Below are 19,547 nucleotides of genomic sequence, written 5' to 3' on the forward strand. Positions count from 1 at the left end.
GGTGTCACCTCACAATCATACCTGTGGTTATATTTCTCCTGGCACCAATTTTCACCTTCAGGCGTGACAAATGCAGTCCTGGGCGATGTCAAGTCAAGGCTCCATCGCCCTGTCATATACTACAATACTCAGATACCCGCTCTTAACTCTCAGCTTTTCTCCACATAACAAACTTTCAGCAGCAGAGTTGACAGGGGGGGAAAAAAGTCTAAATTGATGACTTTAACTTTTCATGCTGGCGTCTTACGCTGCGCTTCCCTGAAGGGTTTAACTTCATTACAACCATGTTTGCTTTCCTGGTACTTTGTGTATAGGTGTGTCATCCTGCCAGGTTCAGGGGCTCATTTACCCAGACTCCTTATGGTGCTGCGATGAAGCTAAATATGGATTTTGCTTCTAACACACAGAGAATAATAAGAGACCAAATTCCGAGCGAGGAACTGAATAAACACACGATCCTGGGATTTATATTTTGGTACTGTCATCTGATTTCTGCCTCTCCAGTTTAATCCCATGTTAGCTAGCACGTTGATACAGCCACTCACACGGATGCTACCGCTACCAAATGCTCATTAATATGAGGGGGTTTTTAATGGGAATTCCTGTTGACAAAATATGCATTTGTTCTACTTTTTTTCTGTCTAGAGAATTAGATTTAGATTTGGATTTTAAATGCGACAGAAATGTAAACATATGTAGAAATAGTTTTTTAGCTGATTTAGCTTAAATCGTGCAGCAACTTTGGACATTATTTTTAAACTTTTTTTAATTTAAATGTATATGTTTGTATTTTTATTTTAAATTTATATTTTTATTTTTTTATATTTATTTATATTTATAATTTTAAATTTTATATGTTTGTGTGTAAATAAGACATACATATGTAATAATGACAGTTGACCACAAGTCATCGCTGATCTTTAGTGAATGAAATCATTAGCTTCATTCTATATTTACTTATATTTCCCATCATACATCTGTCCAAAGTTTGTTACCTTTCCTCCCTGTGCCTCTATCATCCATGTGTCCTGGAGGTAGCCTCAGGGCTGACAGGTGTGTGTGTGTGTGTGTGTTCACACAGGTGTGTATACGTGTCGGCGCCACATGCTCACTTGCATTTTTATTGCAAACGTAGAGTTGAACAAACTCCCAAAACTTGGATGAACTTTGACTTTTTTCTTTTTCCCCCTGACTTTCTGTGAATAACAACAGACTTTTGTTTCATTCTGCCTTTGAAGTGTTTCCCGCCTGACGGTTCCACCTGGTCCTCTTGAATTCGGTGAATGAAGACCATATGAGGTCATTTGACAAGTGGAGATCCAGGACGTGTTTTCACTCTAAAGTTGATTTCAGAGCAGGACTCTCAGAAACACGTCGAAGAAAAGCAATTTTGTTTAAATGGAGGAAATGTTCTGGAACGCACTGGTGCAAATTAGTAGAATATTCCAGAAGCAGAGTGTATCAGGTAAATGAATACACAGAACGAAGGAAAGTACTTCTATGATGGAAGTTTTTTACATTAGCGCCTTGAAAACATCTGTCTTTACATCCCTCGTCCACAGGGGGCACTATAACTGTTACTGTAATAGTGTATTGTATCGTCTTGTATCGTTATGGCCAATCAGGATCATTCAATCAATACTGATGCTTTTACAACCGATGCTATTGGACGTAAACTGAACTACAGTAAACTGTGACCAATTGTATTTTCGTTTTCATTGTCAACAAACAGAGCGTTAGCGTTAGCTTCCACAGTGACGCAACATGTCACTGTTTAAAATGTACAAACCACGGTCGATATTCTTCGTCTCACACGGCGAGCGGCGGTCGAGTTCAGGCCGAGTGAAAGGAAAGGTGATGTCCTTTATTTAAATGGATGAAATATTAATATAATCGGCCAATTAAAATGGTGGCGGTCGGAGCGTCCCAGGAATCCAGAGCAGACATTAGCGTGGAGCTAATAGGATGATTTCCATCAGCCGCAGACAGACAATGCAGGTTGTGACAACTCGGTCCAGAGAGACTGGAGGTGTGTGGGTGGCGGGAGGGGTTGGATACTAAGGCCTGAGTCGCTCCACTGCCTGAGGGGTGGAGGAGGTGGGGATCAGGTTGTCAATCAGGTGTGTGGGGGTAGTTAAAGGGCACCTGTTCTCGCTCCGGTCCTGTCTCAACGTACCGCCGTGCCATTCATGAGGACACAGACATGTACAGAGTACTGCCGTAATATTCCAAGAACTGTAAAGATTTGAGGATTTATTACTGAAAATAGACCTTCTGTACTCTGTCTCCAAACCCAGGAACAAACCAAACGTACATTTTCCCAAATGTTTAGTCACATCAAGACTCTTTTCATTGTTCAAACAGTGAATGAATCAAGCAGTATTTGTGAACCTGCAGGCATAAAGGCCGAGTCAGCAAAACAGTGGATGAGGTGACTCAGCACTGAGGTATATAAAAAAAAAAAAGTACCAACAGGACAAAAGTGGAAACTGCAGGGAGATTTTTTTTGTTTTTTTTTAAATGGCTACATTTCTAATCCCTCATCGGTACCATAGAACTCAGTGATGGTCAGTGTTGGTACTGTTTTGCGCCTTTCATCCTGAAAATGAGTTACAGCTTCTTCAGCAACTTCAGCCCAGACAGATGTGATTTGTGAATAAACATTATAAGTATACCATAACATTGTAAAGGTTTTTTTTTAAGTTTTTTTCATTCCTAATATTCAGACGCCAGACTCAAATATGCACAAATACATAGAATAATATAAAAAAAGAAATTCAAAATCTTAATTTCAAGAATAACTCTCTTTTATCAAACCCAAGCTAGCATACACTTATGTAATTCAATATGAATGATTGTACCTTAGCATTGCTCCGTCAGTCAGTCTTTTGCAGCGTCACATGTTAGTAACCGCCGACTGTGCAGGAATCACACACACGTTCACAGAGTAATCAGTGCTGCAGCTCTCATTATTAATGAGAGAGAATCGGCCGATGAATATTTAATCAGTGTCACCGAGGCCACCTCCCTCTGCCTCAGTGTGTGTGTGTGTGTGTCCACGTGTCCACATATAGACCAGGGTCATAGGGACCATCAGGCAATTTCCTTAGGCAGCTCGGCGAGACCCACTCCAACACGAGGAGATGGACGGAGATGGAGATATATTACTCCCCTTAAAGAGAAAATAGAGGACCGAAACCCCGAGGTCCCCCCCCCCCGTCCCCCCCCCCCACCCACCGTTTGGTTCCTGTGCTTCCTCCACTTTCCTCTGCCTCGCAGTCACTTGTTTCCGTTCTGTTGGGGATAAAGAGGTTGAAATGGGAAACAGCAGATTTCTCATTTCATCAGAGCCGACCTGGAGGCCCGTGTCCTGAAGAGAGTGGACGAGTCGACCGTCAAATGAAACGGAGTAACTGTAGGATCAACAGGTTAAAAACCACAATTACAATAAAACTGCTCTTAGTAAAGATATTCTATCTTTATTTTAAAAAATTCTTCTCACTTTATTCCTCACCCTCACGGCCCATTCCTCTGACCGGGATTAGAGAAACTTATCTAAAGGAATTGCTTGTTTCTGTTAGGGATGGCATGAGCCGATACCCGAGATCGGTATCGGTCCGATATTGGTCAAACTAGATTGAACAAAGACAACTATAGTCCGTTCATTCCGATACCTAAGGCCTAATACTCATTAAGCCATCCCTAATTAGTACACAGTAATAGCCTCTTTGTTAAAGATGAACGACCTCCTACTCCGTCTGGCTGTTGGATACAAAAGTGATCCCAAAACCTGTTCTAGAATCCAGTTTGTTACAGTACAAACTGCCGTTGATAAAACAGAGGTTTTCCGAAGTCATGCTGTTTGGTATGTTTGAAATTCCCAGCGGTCTCTCCCTCGTCGGCCATCTGTCTGTGTGCGTGTTGATCTGTTTACCCGGGACTTTCATTAGAAACGCAGAGACAGGAGCGACCGCTCCAGTCGCTCCACTGTCCTCCCTGCCCGAGTATAGAGTTACCTCTGTACGGAAGAGGCTGCAGTGATTAACCATATGGGAGGATGGGAGGGAGGATGAAGGGGGGAGGGGGGCAGGGTGTAGCAGCCCTCACTGTGTGCTGTCATGATGACAGGAAGTTGGTTTTGCAGTGATAATGCTTGCTATCAGGATAGCGACTACTAGTGGTTAAAGTGAATTGTACGCTAAAAGGGAACTTTCTCCAAGGATTTCCTAGTTTACAGAGCGTACTTAAACACAGCATCCTTTTCTCTGGTGGTCTTTTTTTTTTCTACCTGTCTCGCGTACTGTCCACGGGTTCACTCTGAGATGTGAGCTCTTCTAAATGGAACCAGCAGATTGCAGTTCTGATTACAGTTTATCAGCTCCTCTGTCACCGAGCTGGCTTTTGCGGGAATGATGAATGGCTGCTTTAATTGTTTCTAATTGATAACTGCTCTGAAAGACTTTGTTATGATAGGCTGCCAACTTAGTAACACCGACACACTCTAGTGCTTTATTAATTCCCTCCAGTCTGGCTCGTACAGAACGCCGTCTGTGGGCCGACTACGCACTTAGTGTAAAACTCACAGTGTAGGAGCGGTTTTTAAAAATCCAAAAATACTTTTGTTTTTACTATTCTGTCCAAGCTATTAGAGTATTTCACCTACGCCGTGCAGTATTTTTCACTACTGCATAATCTGTTGATTTACTCCTCGGTTTAGGTTTACTGTAACTGTGTTAGAGTGGAGCGCCTGTGTTTATGATTACCATCAATGATGAGGCGATAACGGATGACGAATCCTGGTCCCGCTGCCCTGTGGCACGCACACTGTGCTCCACTGGACACTTTGAAGCAGGGAATATTTGCATACATATTACGCCGCACCTTCAAATCAACTTTCTGCTTCTTTCACTGACGCTCGCTCCACGTCTTCCTCTGCCAACGATGGTTATGAACAACATTCACAAACGTAAAACAAAACAAAAAAAATCCTAATTCTGCGCAAAATTCACTGTAACGTTGACGTTTTATTTGATTTGATTTCTTCTCCTTTTCTTTTCTCGCCTTCTTTGAATGGATCTGTCCTCCATGTCCTCCACAGCTCTGTCTCCCACGTCCTCTTTTACATATTGTCTAAGAATCTCTGTTCAGCTTTTGTCCCAGTCATTGCTGTCCTGCCTTTCTTGAATTTTCTCCAAAGTTGTCAAAGATCCAATAAAACGTCATATTTTATTTAACACTGCCACTTGGGGGAGTCTGCAGTATAAAGGACCAACTAACATTGTGTCTCCTTACTCTACTGTATCCATCAAATATAAACCATAGAAATGGTGGACTTTGCCTCCGAGTCACAACTTAAGTTAACTATAAGTGTTTTCCCTGACATACTACTCTTTACCAGCAGGGGTAGCTCTCACACGTACCCTTTAGAAAAAACAGTGTTGTTTGTATAAAGCCCTGGGTCATTAGATTTAATCTTTAGGTCTTATGGTGTGTTCACAAAATCCACACAAAATGACCTTTTATGACTTGGTTAACAGTCAGTTTAATCTCTAGTTCTGTAAGAGACTTTGTCCACTCTGCTGGACATCTGCGGAGACTGAGTCAATGACCAAAAAAAAAAAAGTTGTTTTCCTTTTTTACTTGCAGACAAAATTCTTTGACATCAGCGTTGAGTTTTCACAGCACTTGTTTCTAGATTTGTATAAATCTGGTTTCACCATATTTTATGACATTTACTCTTTGGGTTGAGTAAAGTTTTCCATCTTATAACTGTCACATGGAGATCTGGTTTGTGCATCACTCTTGTACGCTGGTAATGTGTACTAAAATTACCAAAGTAATTACCAGTTTGCATCATTTTCACCCATAGCAGATGTGAGGTGATGTACTGAGATATATTTATATATTTATTATGAATATGTTCATTGGGTTAATGCTAAAACGAGGCTAATTCTCAGGGCAAATTGTTGCCATTGTTTCATATTGAATTTCTAGCTTTCAGACTTTCAGACTTTTTTCTCTGCGACTCTTCTTTTCAACATGGTAGGACTCCTGCTCCACCTCCTCATTATTAAATCTCCACTTTCCCACCTCATGCTGTTGTTTTTATCTCGTCCCCATCACATTTCCTTCTCCGTCTCCACTTATCTTTCTCCTCCCCTGCTCCTCCTCTCCCTCCGTCCCCACAGTGCTCAGGTTGACAGATGTTTGGCCGCTCGGCCTGTCATAATAACCGCGGAGCTGGACGTCTCAGGTGGCTTCTGCTGGCGGCTCTTTGAGGACCTCACAGACAGGACAGGACAGGACAGGACATTGCCTGTGGGCACAAGTGAAGGAAGGATAAATGAGGATATAGTGAGGACAGCAGAAAGGAGAAGCTTTTCAGAATGGTCACAGGAATAATTATTTTTTTTACGCAGCCGTTTAAGGTGGAACATCAACAAGTAGACACAGGGGTTCAGTGAAAGACTTTTTTTTGGGGACGGATAATGTGCAGATGAACAAAAATGTCACAGAGGACAAAGAAGAATAAACATACTGACCAACTGATGTACATACAGTACATAGCGTGAGAAAAATACTTGAGTAACAAAATACTGTGATACTGTTCTGTTCCAGTTCCAGTAATTGGGTTTTTATTTTTTATTAAAATAATATATTTGTTGAAAAATCAATAAACATTTACAGTAAATCACGTGTCAAACTTAAGGCCCACGGGCCAAATGCGGCCCACCAAGTCAATTTGTGTTGTCATTCATATTTATCGATGTATTCTGCATGACAGAAAATAATTAAGAACCACTGGTCTAATACTAGAGTTCTACCTTTATAAATGTCTTGGTTTTCTGAGGCAGAAGTGGACAGACACAGGGATGGACTGATGGACGGACACTCAGACAGGTCATTTTTCAGACCTGGGATGAGACTGGCCATTATAAGCCCTATATCAGGCTGCCTCTGCCGTCTTATTGGACACGAAGGCTTTCCAGTTTACACAGGGCTCTGTGGAAGCAACCGCAGAGCGCAGCAGACGGAGGGTGTGGGGCAGAAGTGAGGATATTGCTTTGACGGCTGACAATAATCAGATTAGCCTGTTTTGAGATTAATTTGCAGTGTTTACAGCAGTGTTTCCCACGATGCAATTGTTGGTATTATACAGTAGAAGGCGTTCGCCGTGCAACTCTCAGCTTATGAGCAATAAGGACTCTCACGCTCACTTATGGCGACACATGCAACCTTCACTGCCAATTTAATCTGTTTCAAAGACCAGGGTTTTATTTCATTCCACAAAATGCACGTTATGAATATGTACGCAGGTCTGCGCTTATTACAGACCTAATAAAGAATGCTCAACAAATGAAACCTGGGAGTACAACAGGCTTTGGTGTGCACCGCTGCACCTCCCTGACAGACAGACAGACGGTGATGTAAGTGGGTAGAGCTAAAGGTTGCCTTGTCTCCCAAACCATCAGAGATCCATTTAGACGTGGCGTAGCTGTGAACATAGGTGGCCCCTCTCGCCTGCTGATTATAAAAGCTGCTTCCCGCAGGCTTAAATGCACTGCTGCGTTTTCAGGGAAACAACAAAATGCATCGTCCCAAATGTTGTCAAATGAAGGAAAAAAAAAACATGCTATCAGCGCTAATGGAACCACTCCTAAAAATAAACAGCTCCGACCTAAAGTGGTTGTTAACGACTGGGCAAAGTTTGGTGTTTGGTGTGTGAATAATTGTGCTGGTCTGCAGGGAGCTGCCCATGTAGCATTAGAGTGCTGCCAACCTAAATAATTAATAGCAATATGATTATGGGAAGCACAGTTCATGTGTTCCGGGCTGTGTAGCCTTTACAGCTGTCATACGGAGGAGAAATAATGAGCATTCAGTATAAGGACAATGTGTGGGACAGTGTGGCATGTTTCTACCTGCCCAGATGGTAGCAGCAGCGCTAACTGTCCACTGTCCAAGCCACTTATCACCTTGACAACCCATAAAGCTGTCACCAGAAAGAAGAAAAAATGACCCAGGCCCTGGGAGCTGTATGACCAAGACGTGTCTGTAGGTAAATGAGTTCATATGTGTGAATAACGATGGCCTCTCCCCGGAGCATGCATGGCCTTGGACTCAGGTGGGAGCTAATGAGTCCCGTCTTCCCACGTCTTTCCTGCTACCGATCACTAGTCGATGCAGTCTTAGAGGAAGAAAAGAAAATGAGGGGAAAAAAGTATTTCAGTCACTTCTGAGAAAATCTCATGTATGTGTGGGCCGTATCCCAAAAGTTATTTCAGGACTTTCCACATTACTGCCGTACCCTTAACCTTATTACTTCTTTGAATGTCATCTGTGATTTAACAACGCTTTCATTGCAAGGTTTGAAAATATGTCCTTCGTGAGATAATTGTGTTATAATACCACACCAATTCCCAAGAAATAACCCCCTACATTAATTAGCTAATAAGCTAATTAGCTCACCCCGAAAATGTTTTGGTCGATCAAAGGTCCGAGGAGTATTGTTTGGCAGCTGTACGTCCCTCACTGCTGCCATGGCAACAGCTTTAGCAGCCCATGTTAGAGAATAGTTTGCTGTTGGCAGGAAAGTTTTAACACTTCTTGAGGATGACAAAAACAGCTCCGAAACTTCTGAAAGTTCTTTTTTTTCTGGGGACCCATATTTTAAAAGTCACAAACCTCCGCGAACCAAGTAAACTCCTGGGAAACATGATGCGAAACGACCCAAAAAAAATAACTCTTGTGACCTACCTGGGGCCACGACCCAGTCTTTGGGAAACAATTCTTTATATAACCCAGGTTTAGGGACTGGCAGGCAGGACTCATACTACTGCACCGCCTTACTGCGTTCACTAACCACTGGTAGAAACCATCTCTACTTACAGACCAGTGATGGTCAGAATCGACGGACCATCACCTCAAACCTAAGATGGCTGCTGGGATGAGGCTTGAATTATCAGTATTATTCCTCTCTCCGTTGTTGTGCCTTGTAATCTACACATACTCTTTCAACCCCTCTCCCCCTCAACTCATTTCCTGCACGCAACCAGACATTCTTGACATTTGGCAAAGGTTGAAAGACAAAGAACCTTTGTCTCCTAATAGGGCCGTGCTCCATTCACCACGTGAATGTGAACACATGAGAGCAAGAGCTGTGTGTATTGTGTCAAAGTGTGTAATTGTTTGGAGTTTTTTTTTTTTCTTCAGCCATTGAGTATAATTTCTGCCTTTCTTTCAAATTGTAGAGACACAGACTACAAGTACTTCAAGTACTTTACAATGAAAACATATATTGCGTTTTTCGTACTGCGTTTTTCGTACTGCCGGAGTACTTTACAATGAAAACATATATTGCATTTTTCGTACTGCTGTGTTTTGTTAAGCGCTGCAGTTACTGTAGAATATAAAAACACTGTTCAGTTTTAGTTCAACCACCACATAATAAAGAAGCAGAAGAAAAAATCTGGACCTGAGAGCAGATGGTGTCATTATGACATCAGGCTCGTTAAAGGCAGCTGTAACGAGAAGAGGCCAAAGGTGGATTTAGACTCAGGCTTTGACAACAGTCAGTTCATTTACACACTTTTATTATCATTTAAGGCGTGGGTGCCAAATATGTAGATCACAAAGGCAGAGCTGGTAGATCAGGATAACTTTCCGAGATAATTTGGCACATTTGATGTCTGCTGCCACTTAGTGGCAACAACAGAAATTGCAGTTGATTCATTGTGAATGCATGAAACCAAAAGACTAACATCAGTCTTTACCATACCTTGTACCAGTGTTTGGTGGGCCGGATTAGTAAGCCCAGTGGACCGTATCTGGCCCTCAGGCCGTAGTTTTCCCAGATCTGATATAATGTATAAAAAAAGTATGTTCATTTGAGTTAGTGTATATTATTGTTTTTGACATTGGTAGATTACAGTAGCCTGGTCATTTGAACAGTAGCTCCCAAGCCAAAAAAGTGTGGACATCTCTCTAAGCATCGGTCCTATCCACAAACCTTCACGACCCAAGTCAATAGATATTATTCGTAAACCCCTGGGAAACATGATGCGAGACAACCCAAAAAAAAAAAAATCGCTTGCGATCTACCTGAGGGTCGCGACCCAGTCTTTGGGAAACAATGCTACAGTAAAAAGGTTATTTCTTCTAAAAGTGAATGGAGGAAAAAGCTGTAGCTGTACCAGCTGCTGCTCTGGTAGGATTTTTAAATTCTCCTCTCATCGTCTCTTGTCTTTTATTTACTTCCCTCTCTCTCTGTCTCTCTCTCTGCCCTCGACCTCCTGTTTCTGTCTCAGTCAGTGCAGGTACTCTGTCTCTCACTGCAATGTGGGAAGATATTCAGACTTCCAGATTCATTTCTCTAGCGGCTCCGGAGCCAATATTAGCCAATGCTATCCTTGTTTTACCCATGAGCCCGTTGCCTTGGAAACATTGCATAAGAGGGAGTGGGTAAGTGGGATGCCCCTTGCTGATTGGGAGACGAGGTGGCAGATCTTTCTTCCACTCCCCTTGTCGTTCACTCTGTCTTCTCCCTTCATTTTGTTCTCTCACGTGTTGAGTCTGTTTAGCTCCACTTCATAGAACAAAGCTTCGCCGCCTAACGCCAGCATATCTGTTACAGTTAGCCGACCCCGCTCCTGAGATGGAGCTAGCTGGTTAGCTTCGGTTGGAACAGTGATTTATTGCCCAATTGAAAATGTTTGTCTGCACCTGGACACACACACACACACACACAGTCCATAAACTAAGTTGTGTGTGATTCTTGGCAGTCGGAGGCCTTGGATGGAGTCGGGAACTGAAATGCCTTTTTGATTCCACATGTTCAAGATTGCACGACTTCCACACAGGCAAGGCCATGCTGTGTCTACATACCAGGGGGATGACAGAGGGAGAGGGGAGGAGGGGATGACGGGGGACGGGGGACAGACGGCCTTGGCTTTGCAAGCGGGAAAATTTATCTTTAGCATCCTGCAACTCTGCATAAGAGAATCCGATGGATAGTTTGAAACTTTGTTCAACATACCAGCGTTCAAAACCAAGGAAACGGTCATCACTACACGGCTGCTGCTGCTGCTGCTGCTGCTGCTGCTGCTGCTGCTGCTGCTGCTGCTATTCCCACACTTTCCGATGGAAGAACCTTAAATTAACTTTCTAGTGTAGTTTACATTTTTTCCACCGTGTACCAAGCCAAGAAAAGAACGGGGTGGGCAGCTCGTGTGTGAAGGAGCCGTCGCGGCCCGTGTGTTTGGCGAGAACCATCTGCTGCCTTTATTCAGACGAGGGCAGAAATATGTGCTCGATTAGGGAACGGATCTGCGAAGAATCGCCGCACCGCTTTCCACCGCTTACCAGAAACACACATGCTGGATTCTGTGGACTTACTTTTTAAATACTGCAATGTTTTTTTTGAAGACAAGTGATGCATTTAAGACAACTCGGCCAAAGAACTGTCCTCTAGGGGTCCTCACAAAGCCCCCTACAGCCAGTAGACCACCTGACTGGACGCAGTTTAGAACTTAAGTTTCAAATTCTTCTGAAACATTTTCCTGTGTGGCCCAGTCGTTCTCTTACTTTTGGAGACAAAATGAACTCCTTTCATCACACAAAAAAAACGTTCTTTTTAAAAGATGTATAAACAGGAAGATGTAATTTCAGCAAGAACGCATAAAAAAGTTTATGAAATGATAAATGTTCTAAACATGTGTGTATTCACCCCAGGTGCTGATCTCGGGGGGCTGATGGACCTGGAGTCTCTGTACCAGGGGGTGGAGCAGAGCATCAACCACACACGGGCCGGGCGATCACGCAGGCAGAGCCTGGAGAGGGCCTACAACATCGAGGTGCTGCTCGGCGTGGACGACTCGGTGGTCCAGTTCCACGGGAAGGAGCACGTTCAGAAGTATCTGCTCACGCTCATGAACATCGTGAGTAACCACCACTGCTGTTTTCCCACTGTGGCGAGTATAGCGCCGCCCTGCAGGTGGGAACTTTGGGAACCCCTGCTTTAAAGCAAGCTGAATTATGAAATAGGCAAACAGTCCCTCTTGAGTTTTAATGGAAAATAAGTCACAGAGAGGTCAAAACAAGGAGGGGGGAGACACGTACGCACACACGCACACACACGTACGTCTGAATGAGGTTTCAATTCCCTTTTCTACATGTTCTCATCCAGCAATCAGCCGCAGGTAATCCTTTCTTTTCTATCGGAATATGATGAGATTACGCACGCGCTATTTTGTGTGTGTGTGTGTGTGTGTGTGTGTGCGTCAGATGAGCCCTGTGCTCTGAAGGGGCTCCCATATATCGTTTCATCAACCTTTATGTCATGTCATCATTCACCGCAAGTCTGTTTGTGTGAGAGCGACAGAGAGAAGCAGCAACAGCAGGCAGTCTGCTTCAGGCCACAACAACACTCTCCCAGGTGTGTGTGTGTGTGTGTGTGTGTGTACACACATGCTGATCTAACACTGATCACTTTGCCAGGTTTAATCTTTGCAAATTAAACCTGCGGTGAGCCGGTTTCCACTCTTTCTGTGACTGCGTGTGCGTCTGTTTATACAAACGCACCTGTTTGCTTCTCTTTGTTTCTGCGACCACCGTGAACCGATCCAATCTCCGACTGTTAACCAGGTGCTAGCGTACGGCCAAAAAATAAGAAAAGATTCCCACCACACCTTTATTTTCCCCACTCTGCTCAGAGCTCGACGACGAACCAGAAGCTCTGCCGTCTTTGTAGCTGTTTGTTACACAATGTGGGAGAAGTCAAGACGCAGCCCTGTCGCAGCAGCCCTCCACTCTCTGGGGGGAGAGATGGAGAGACAGACGGAACAGGAGTATTTTAAACAGTGCGTTCAGAATAAATTACTGACAGTTAGATAAACAAAAATAAATAAATAAGGGCTGCCTCCTACGCATGGCATCTGGGCGACTTTCTTCTTGAAAGTTTGCTTTGCTCACTTCAGGATTGTGGTGCGTTCTCTCTCTCTCTCTCTGTGTGTGTGTGTGTGTGTCTCCATCACTCTGCCTGTCGCTCGGCAGCACCAACTTGCTTTTTTTTTTGCGTGTACCTCTCTAGCATTTCTATTTCTCCGTGACTGGGGTACTTTATCATAACACTCTTTAAACATCCATTGGAGCCGCAGCGACATGATTTGATAAAAATGAGCAGCTGAGATTACAGTGGCCAGCACAGCCATTACAGTGATAGGACTGAACGGAGGCCAAGTGCTCGATGAACACAGAGTTTTAAAGTGTGTTTCTTAACTCAAAGCCAGACACCTGAGGCTTTTACAGAACTGTTTCGCAATTTTGAATCCAAAAAATAAGTTGAGCGTTTGGGCTCAGGTATCGGATCAGACAGGCTGTAGTTGGGTTTTTTTTTCAATGTTTGATCCTGAAATTCTGACCAATATCAGGCCGATACCGATCCTGAGTATCGGATCGAGCGATCCCTCATACGTTACATAATGCAGTTACATGTCTGGCCACTAGGATTCTCAAAGATTTTCTCATAATCTGTACCTTTGTAAAAGGGTAAAAGGGGAGTTAAAGGCAAGTTTAGAGAAAAGAATTATTTTGGATGATTATGTTTGGAGGAAGGGGCTTGGAAATGCATTATGTGTTTGAGTACTACTCACAAAAATAGACTAGTGTGTGTGTGTGAAAGGGGTCTCATTAAATTGGAACTTGTGGAGTTGGGGTCACCTAGAAGTCAACCACCCCTAATTGGCCAGTTGTCAAGGAAACAGGCAGGATCTGACCGCGTGGTCGCTGACCCACCCAAGTGTCTGCGTCCTCTCTCTCTCTCTCTCTCTCTCTCTCACTCTCTAACACACACATACACACCTTGAGTGATTGTGTGTCACATCCTCATAGGCCTAATTTTGGCAAGAGAGCAAGAGAATGAGACAAATGTTTAGGGACGGGGAGACAAGAAACGTGGGAGGACAGAGTCACTCTCTCTTCTCTCACTCTCACTCTTCCTTTCTTACTTCGCTCCACACATTTAAACTCAGAAAACATGGTTTCATGGAGAAAACAACAGAACACCTGTGTATTTGTTGACAAGCACGTGGCAAGACGTTGACATCTTTTCTTTTCTTTTCACAGAAATAAAGTTAGAAGAGATTTAAACAGACATCGTCCTTGAAAAGTACCATCTTAAATACCAGTGATCCTTTGATCCAGTACTTGGGATCGGAATAGGACCAATATTGGTCAAGATTTCAGTATCAAATATCGAAAAACCTCATTCGATCCGATGCCTAAGCTTGAATCCTTAGTGATGTGATGTTTCAAAACTAAAATAAAAAACGCTTTAATGAAAACACTGAATGAAAAATTGCTTACCAACACAAAAGGTATCGGAATAATATCGATATCGACAGATACTCCGATTGTATCGACCCATCCCTAGATGAAATTCATGGTGATGCCAAACCTGTGACGCCATCCCTAGATGAAATTCATGGTGATGTCAGACCCGAACCTGTGACAATTCAACTGAATAGTTTTATTAATTAGAAAACACACTAAAAAAAAAAGCCTCAATGAATTGATGTACTGTCACAATAATCAAACATACACCTCACCAACGCAATTAAAATAAATATATCTTTTACAACTGATACTCCTGCAGGGTTTCCTAATAAGATTGTCACGGATCTTTGTCACCGCTGAACAGAAATAGTCCAGAGATGTCAGGTTGGGTGTTCGTGGAAAATGATTCTAGAAAGGCTGACAGGATGGTTGTAGTCTGTCGTCAGTGTGGAGAAGGTTTAGATAATGACACACTATACTACACAATAATACAGGGAATCAAACCCAGTGCTTTTTAGTAGTGTGAACTTTGAACGTCGGACCTAATGTAACTTGATTCCTTCTATTCAGTAAATAAAAGTATTTCTTTCATAAAAAATAAACTCAAGCTTTTTAGTAGTGTGAACTTTGAACGTTGGACCTAATGTAACTTGATTCCTTCTGTTCAGTAAATAAAAGTATTGAGATTTCTTTCATAAAAAATAAACTCACAATTTGTCTGTCCCTTGTTGTTTACAGTATTAGCCTTTTCGTCAGTTTTTTTTTTTTTGTTCCACTGTGGAACCTGTGTTGTTGATGTGATATTAAGGGATCGTCAACAAAAAGACAACTCGCAGCTTTAACCAACAATTTAAGGGTTCCGGGTGTGACTCCAGCCAGCGGTTTAGAAAAACAGAAAAACTTTAAACATCTGCTGTCACCCAACTCCATGTGATGCTGTTGTGTCTCCGCCCTTGTTCAAGGCATCGGGATTGACTTTCAACTTTAAACCTCACCGTGTGATTTACTTCTCCGTGTCTGTGCGCAGCCTTTGTTTCCTGTGAGGAGCCATTGTTTCATTAGCTTTTTAAGTTTTCTGTTCCTTCCTTTCCTGCCTGTGTTCGCCTCCTCTCCTCTCCGCCGCTCCTCTCATCCCCTCATCCCCTCTGCCACCTCTGTCTCTATTCATAGCTTTGGATGTGTCTGGTTTCTGTTCCTCATCTCCGTAGCCGCGCGTGTGTGTGTGTGTGTGTGCGCATATGTGTATACAGTATGTGTCTCTTTCTCTGCAGCGTGTCCATCAGCCTTCTCATTATAGCTGTCTGTTTTACATCCTTTTGCCTCATTATGCGCCGCACACAGCCACTGAGGACAGCAGGCCTCGTCTCCCGTGCCAATTTTCCTCTCCCTCTCTCTCCCTCTTTCCCCCTCTCTCTCTCTCTCTCTTTCTCACTTTCTCTCTATATGTTTTCACCAATATAGTGCTCTTTGCATCTCCCCTGTCACACATTACCTTGTTCCCCTGCATCAGGCTCTCTCTCTCGCCTTCTTTCCTTCCTTGTCGTCCTCTATCCTTCATCTCCCCTCCTCCAGTGCTCATGGGAAACTGAGTTCCGTGCACTTTCCTCACCTACCAGTCTAATTACGAACCACTACCAGCGTCTATCGACCGACTTTTCTCTTAAAGGAATTCTTTGACATTTTTCTATTATGGTAATTCTTATATACAGTCGGTTGAAAAGATCGATTTTGCGTGCCTGTCCATGTAGGTCTGCTCAGCACACTGACCACAGGGGGTGCCAACACGTCGAAGAACGTTGATTGGACTGGTGTAGACTAGTCAAACACATGCATTAAAATCTTCTTCAGACTTTACTGTCTTGTTCTGACACGTGATTCACTGGGAAGGGCGTCGACTTTGAGTCAATCAATCAGAAAACAAATCAATCAATCAGCAAATGTTTGTTTATACGGTGATCTGCAAAGAGCTCAAAATGTTCTGAAAATGAAGAACTGGGCAAATTATTTCAACTAACTTTCAATATTGAGGACTGAATAAAAAATGTAAATATATACAGTGATTTTTAGGTGTTTAGTTTAGAAGACACAGACATGTTTTAGTTGTTAAATAATTTAGTGGAAGACCAAAAAAAATCAGTACTAAAAACAAACCAGCCACCTCTGTGTCTCTGCATCTCTCTTACCTTGTCCCTTGAATTTCTTTAATAATTCAGAACAGTGAAGGTCTGTAGAATTTTGAGGACAGAAAGTGGACCAGAAAAAGTACTATAGACATAAATATCTTAAAAATGAATAAATAAAATCGAATTAAAAACACAAAATCTCAGGGTGACTGTTATTTTTGTCAACTGAATGAATTTTTTTGACTATATCTTTAAACTGCTCCACCTTATCTGCTCATTTATTATACATATTACTTGCAATGAAACAACTCTGCCACCTTCTGCTCAGCCTTCGGACTAACACACAGTCACTGTCTCTGGATCACACGTACAATAGTAACAGTTAGTTTTTGTTTTTTTGTTTTTTTATTCCTGTCGATGCTCATGTTGGTTGTGTTTTTTACTGCAGGTGAACGAGATCTACCATGACAAGTCGTTAGGAGCTAAGATCAACGTGGTGCTGGTCCGGATCATCATGCTGGGCTACGGCAAGGTAAGACATTACTGATGCCGGTCCGGACTCCAGTGAGTTCCACGCCCGGGGAAGTGCAGGCGCTCTGTCTCCACTGCTAACAGCGCTGACACGATGACATTGCTACACAGAGACACGTTGACACATGCGCACACACTCATCAACACACACGCTGATGCCTGCAGCCTGTTCTTCCACTGAACTGAGCAAAGAGGCAACTAAAAGCATGCAGCGTCTCAGGGGACGGTTTCCAAGTCGCACGCCTTCACAGTTCAGCACCAAAGCACACAGAAAACTCCGCCCGTTATGCAATCAGCCTCCCTCCCCAGTATGCAGCTGCACTGAATCATGGGAAGTCCAGGCACAGATAAACAATCATTGATAGCCCTTCCTCATTCATAAAGTGAGAAAGTGGACATGGGGGGGGCGAGGGGAGGGGGGCAGCATCGCTGTCTTCTGGACTGTAACTGGATCTGCTCGTTTGTACTCGACAGAGGAAGAGGAAGGAGAGAACAAACACAGATAAAGCTGGAAATGGGTGGCGGCAGCAGGGGCAGCAGAGAGCGGGCTCATCCCAGCAGGAAATGACTCATTATTTTAACAGGATATAGTTGCAGGGTGATGCAGTTATGATCCTGCTGCCTTATCTCTTCAGTGTTCCTCTGCATGTCCAAGTGGAGCACACATTCTTAGACATTGACACACACACACACACACACACATGCACACTCCTACATTGGTCATTCTGGACCAGCCCCTATGCAGCTTCAGCCAAAGCTCCGGCTGTCCATCATCCCCAATTACCGTGGCAACAGAGCTGCACCCAGACAGCCTGCAGATTGGCTGTGTGACCCTGAAAACAGGCGCACCCACACACCCACGCTTCACACACATACATAACATGTACACAGAGTACACTAAAGGAGAACTATGACACCAGCTCCAGCACCTGATGAATATGACACACACACACACACACACAGAGTGAACTTTTACTGGGCGTGTTCAGGAGGAGGCCATATGTCCCTGCTGCAGTGCACTCACACCTCACACACTGTTGGATTCAGCTGTGAGCTGCGTGTGTGTGTGTGTGTGTGTGTGTGTGTGTGTGTGTACAAACAGCAGGGAAAATTAGAAAGTAAGGGGTGGGGAAGAGAGGGTGAGAGAGAGAGTGAAAGTGAGAGGGAGAGAGAGTGGGAACAAGTTGTTCTGCAGACAATGGTAAGGAGTGGGCGGGGCCGGAGAGTGGACGTAAGACTGGAAAGCATGGATGGTGGTGAAGGTGAATACTAAGACGTACTTTGGGAGTGGAATGTACTGGTGCAGTACGTAAAGAGATCCTGCCTTTAAATCGTTGTTCATTTGTACACTTATGTTTGTATTTGGTGCTTTTAAAGACACGTTTTTTTAATATAATTTTCGTGAGGACTAGATCTTCAAACCTAATTTCTCAGGCTCTCGTTAAACAGAGGCGATGATGTTAGCTGACGTTAGGCTACTGTGCAGTTAGCTTCATGAATTAACTGCTAATGGCCAAAGAAACGAGAATCAAGGGAGGTTTAAATAAGAACAGGTTGGATCTGTGTGTCAATATGTTTGTGACATTAGCAGGTCCCCACAAATATTTTTTATCTTTGAACTTTAAGGGTCGATGTGCGTTGATGGGGGATGACAATTGGATTTGTTTTTTAAGTTTATGCTTATTTAAAGATACACTGCCCTCTACAGATGTTTTTTAAGTTTATGCTTATTTAAAGCATTGATACACTGCCCTCTACAGGGTTAGATCAGAATTACAAAGTATGTTGTTTTTTTGTCATGCCTTCACACAAACCCTTTTCTCTCTTTCTCTCCCTCTCTCTCCCTCTCTCTCTCTTTCCCACTCTATCTTTTTTGGTTCTCTTTCTGTTCCTTTTCTTTCCAGTCAATGAGTCTGATTGAACTGGGAAACCCGTCTCAGAGTCTGGAAAACGTGTGTCGTTGGGCCTTCTTGCAACAGAAAAAAGACACGGGGGATGCTGAGTATCATGACCACGCCATATTTCTCACACGTCAGGAATTTGGTCCCACGGGAATGCAAGGTAATGAAGGATGTGTTTGAAAGAACCTCAGGTTTTTTTTTCCTTTGTTTGAGATACAAATATTGCAGGCGCATAATTGGAACACCCTCCGCCTCCCGCATAGATCAGCTCATTTGGCCTGTTGATGATTAACTGTGCAGCAGCGTGCAGACTAACAGGCGGGCCCAGGAGGGAGGCCTGTGAAGGCAGTGGCCTCGCTATCCCAAAGCCCTTCAGCTGCCCTTGGGCTCAGCCTTCAGCTGCAGAAAATCAATAGACGGTGCAGGGCAAGCAACAGCTCCACAATTAGAGACAATGTGTGACAGAGCCGCGCACAGGGAGTTGAGGATTGGCATGTGCGGGGGCAGAAGGTGGTGATTTAGGGTTAGGAGCTAAGGCTGTAGCCAAAGAAATATATATAGAATCTCCCCGCAGTGGGATTAATGTAAAAAAAAAAGTATTAATTCCGATTTCTTTCTTGGTCTAAGGTTACGCTCCAGTGACTGGCATGTGCCATGCAGT

General features: G+C 43.4%; 1 protein-coding gene across 1 annotated transcript in view; it reads left to right on the forward strand.

The window, feature by feature from the left end:
- Nucleotides 1–19,547, forward strand: part of LOC103391033 (A disintegrin and metalloproteinase with thrombospondin motifs 2-like) — a 101,969-nt gene that overhangs the window by 64,120 nt on the left and 18,302 nt on the right. The window contains exons 4-7 of the mRNA XM_008327148.3: nt 11,731–11,936; nt 16,903–16,986; nt 18,890–19,046; nt 19,514–19,547. The exon at nt 19,514–19,547 is cut by the window's right edge and continues 69 nt beyond it. Coding sequence (XP_008325370.2) covers nt 11,731–11,936; nt 16,903–16,986; nt 18,890–19,046; nt 19,514–19,547 — 481 coding nt within the window. The remainder of the gene's footprint in view (nt 1–11,730; nt 11,937–16,902; nt 16,987–18,889; nt 19,047–19,513) is intronic.

The sequence above is a fragment of the Cynoglossus semilaevis genome, chromosome 15 (genome assembly GCF_000523025.1).
Source record: "Cynoglossus semilaevis isolate Cse_v1.0 chromosome 15, Cse_v1.0, whole genome shotgun sequence".
Taxonomy (NCBI): domain Eukaryota; kingdom Metazoa; phylum Chordata; class Actinopteri; order Pleuronectiformes; family Cynoglossidae; genus Cynoglossus; species Cynoglossus semilaevis.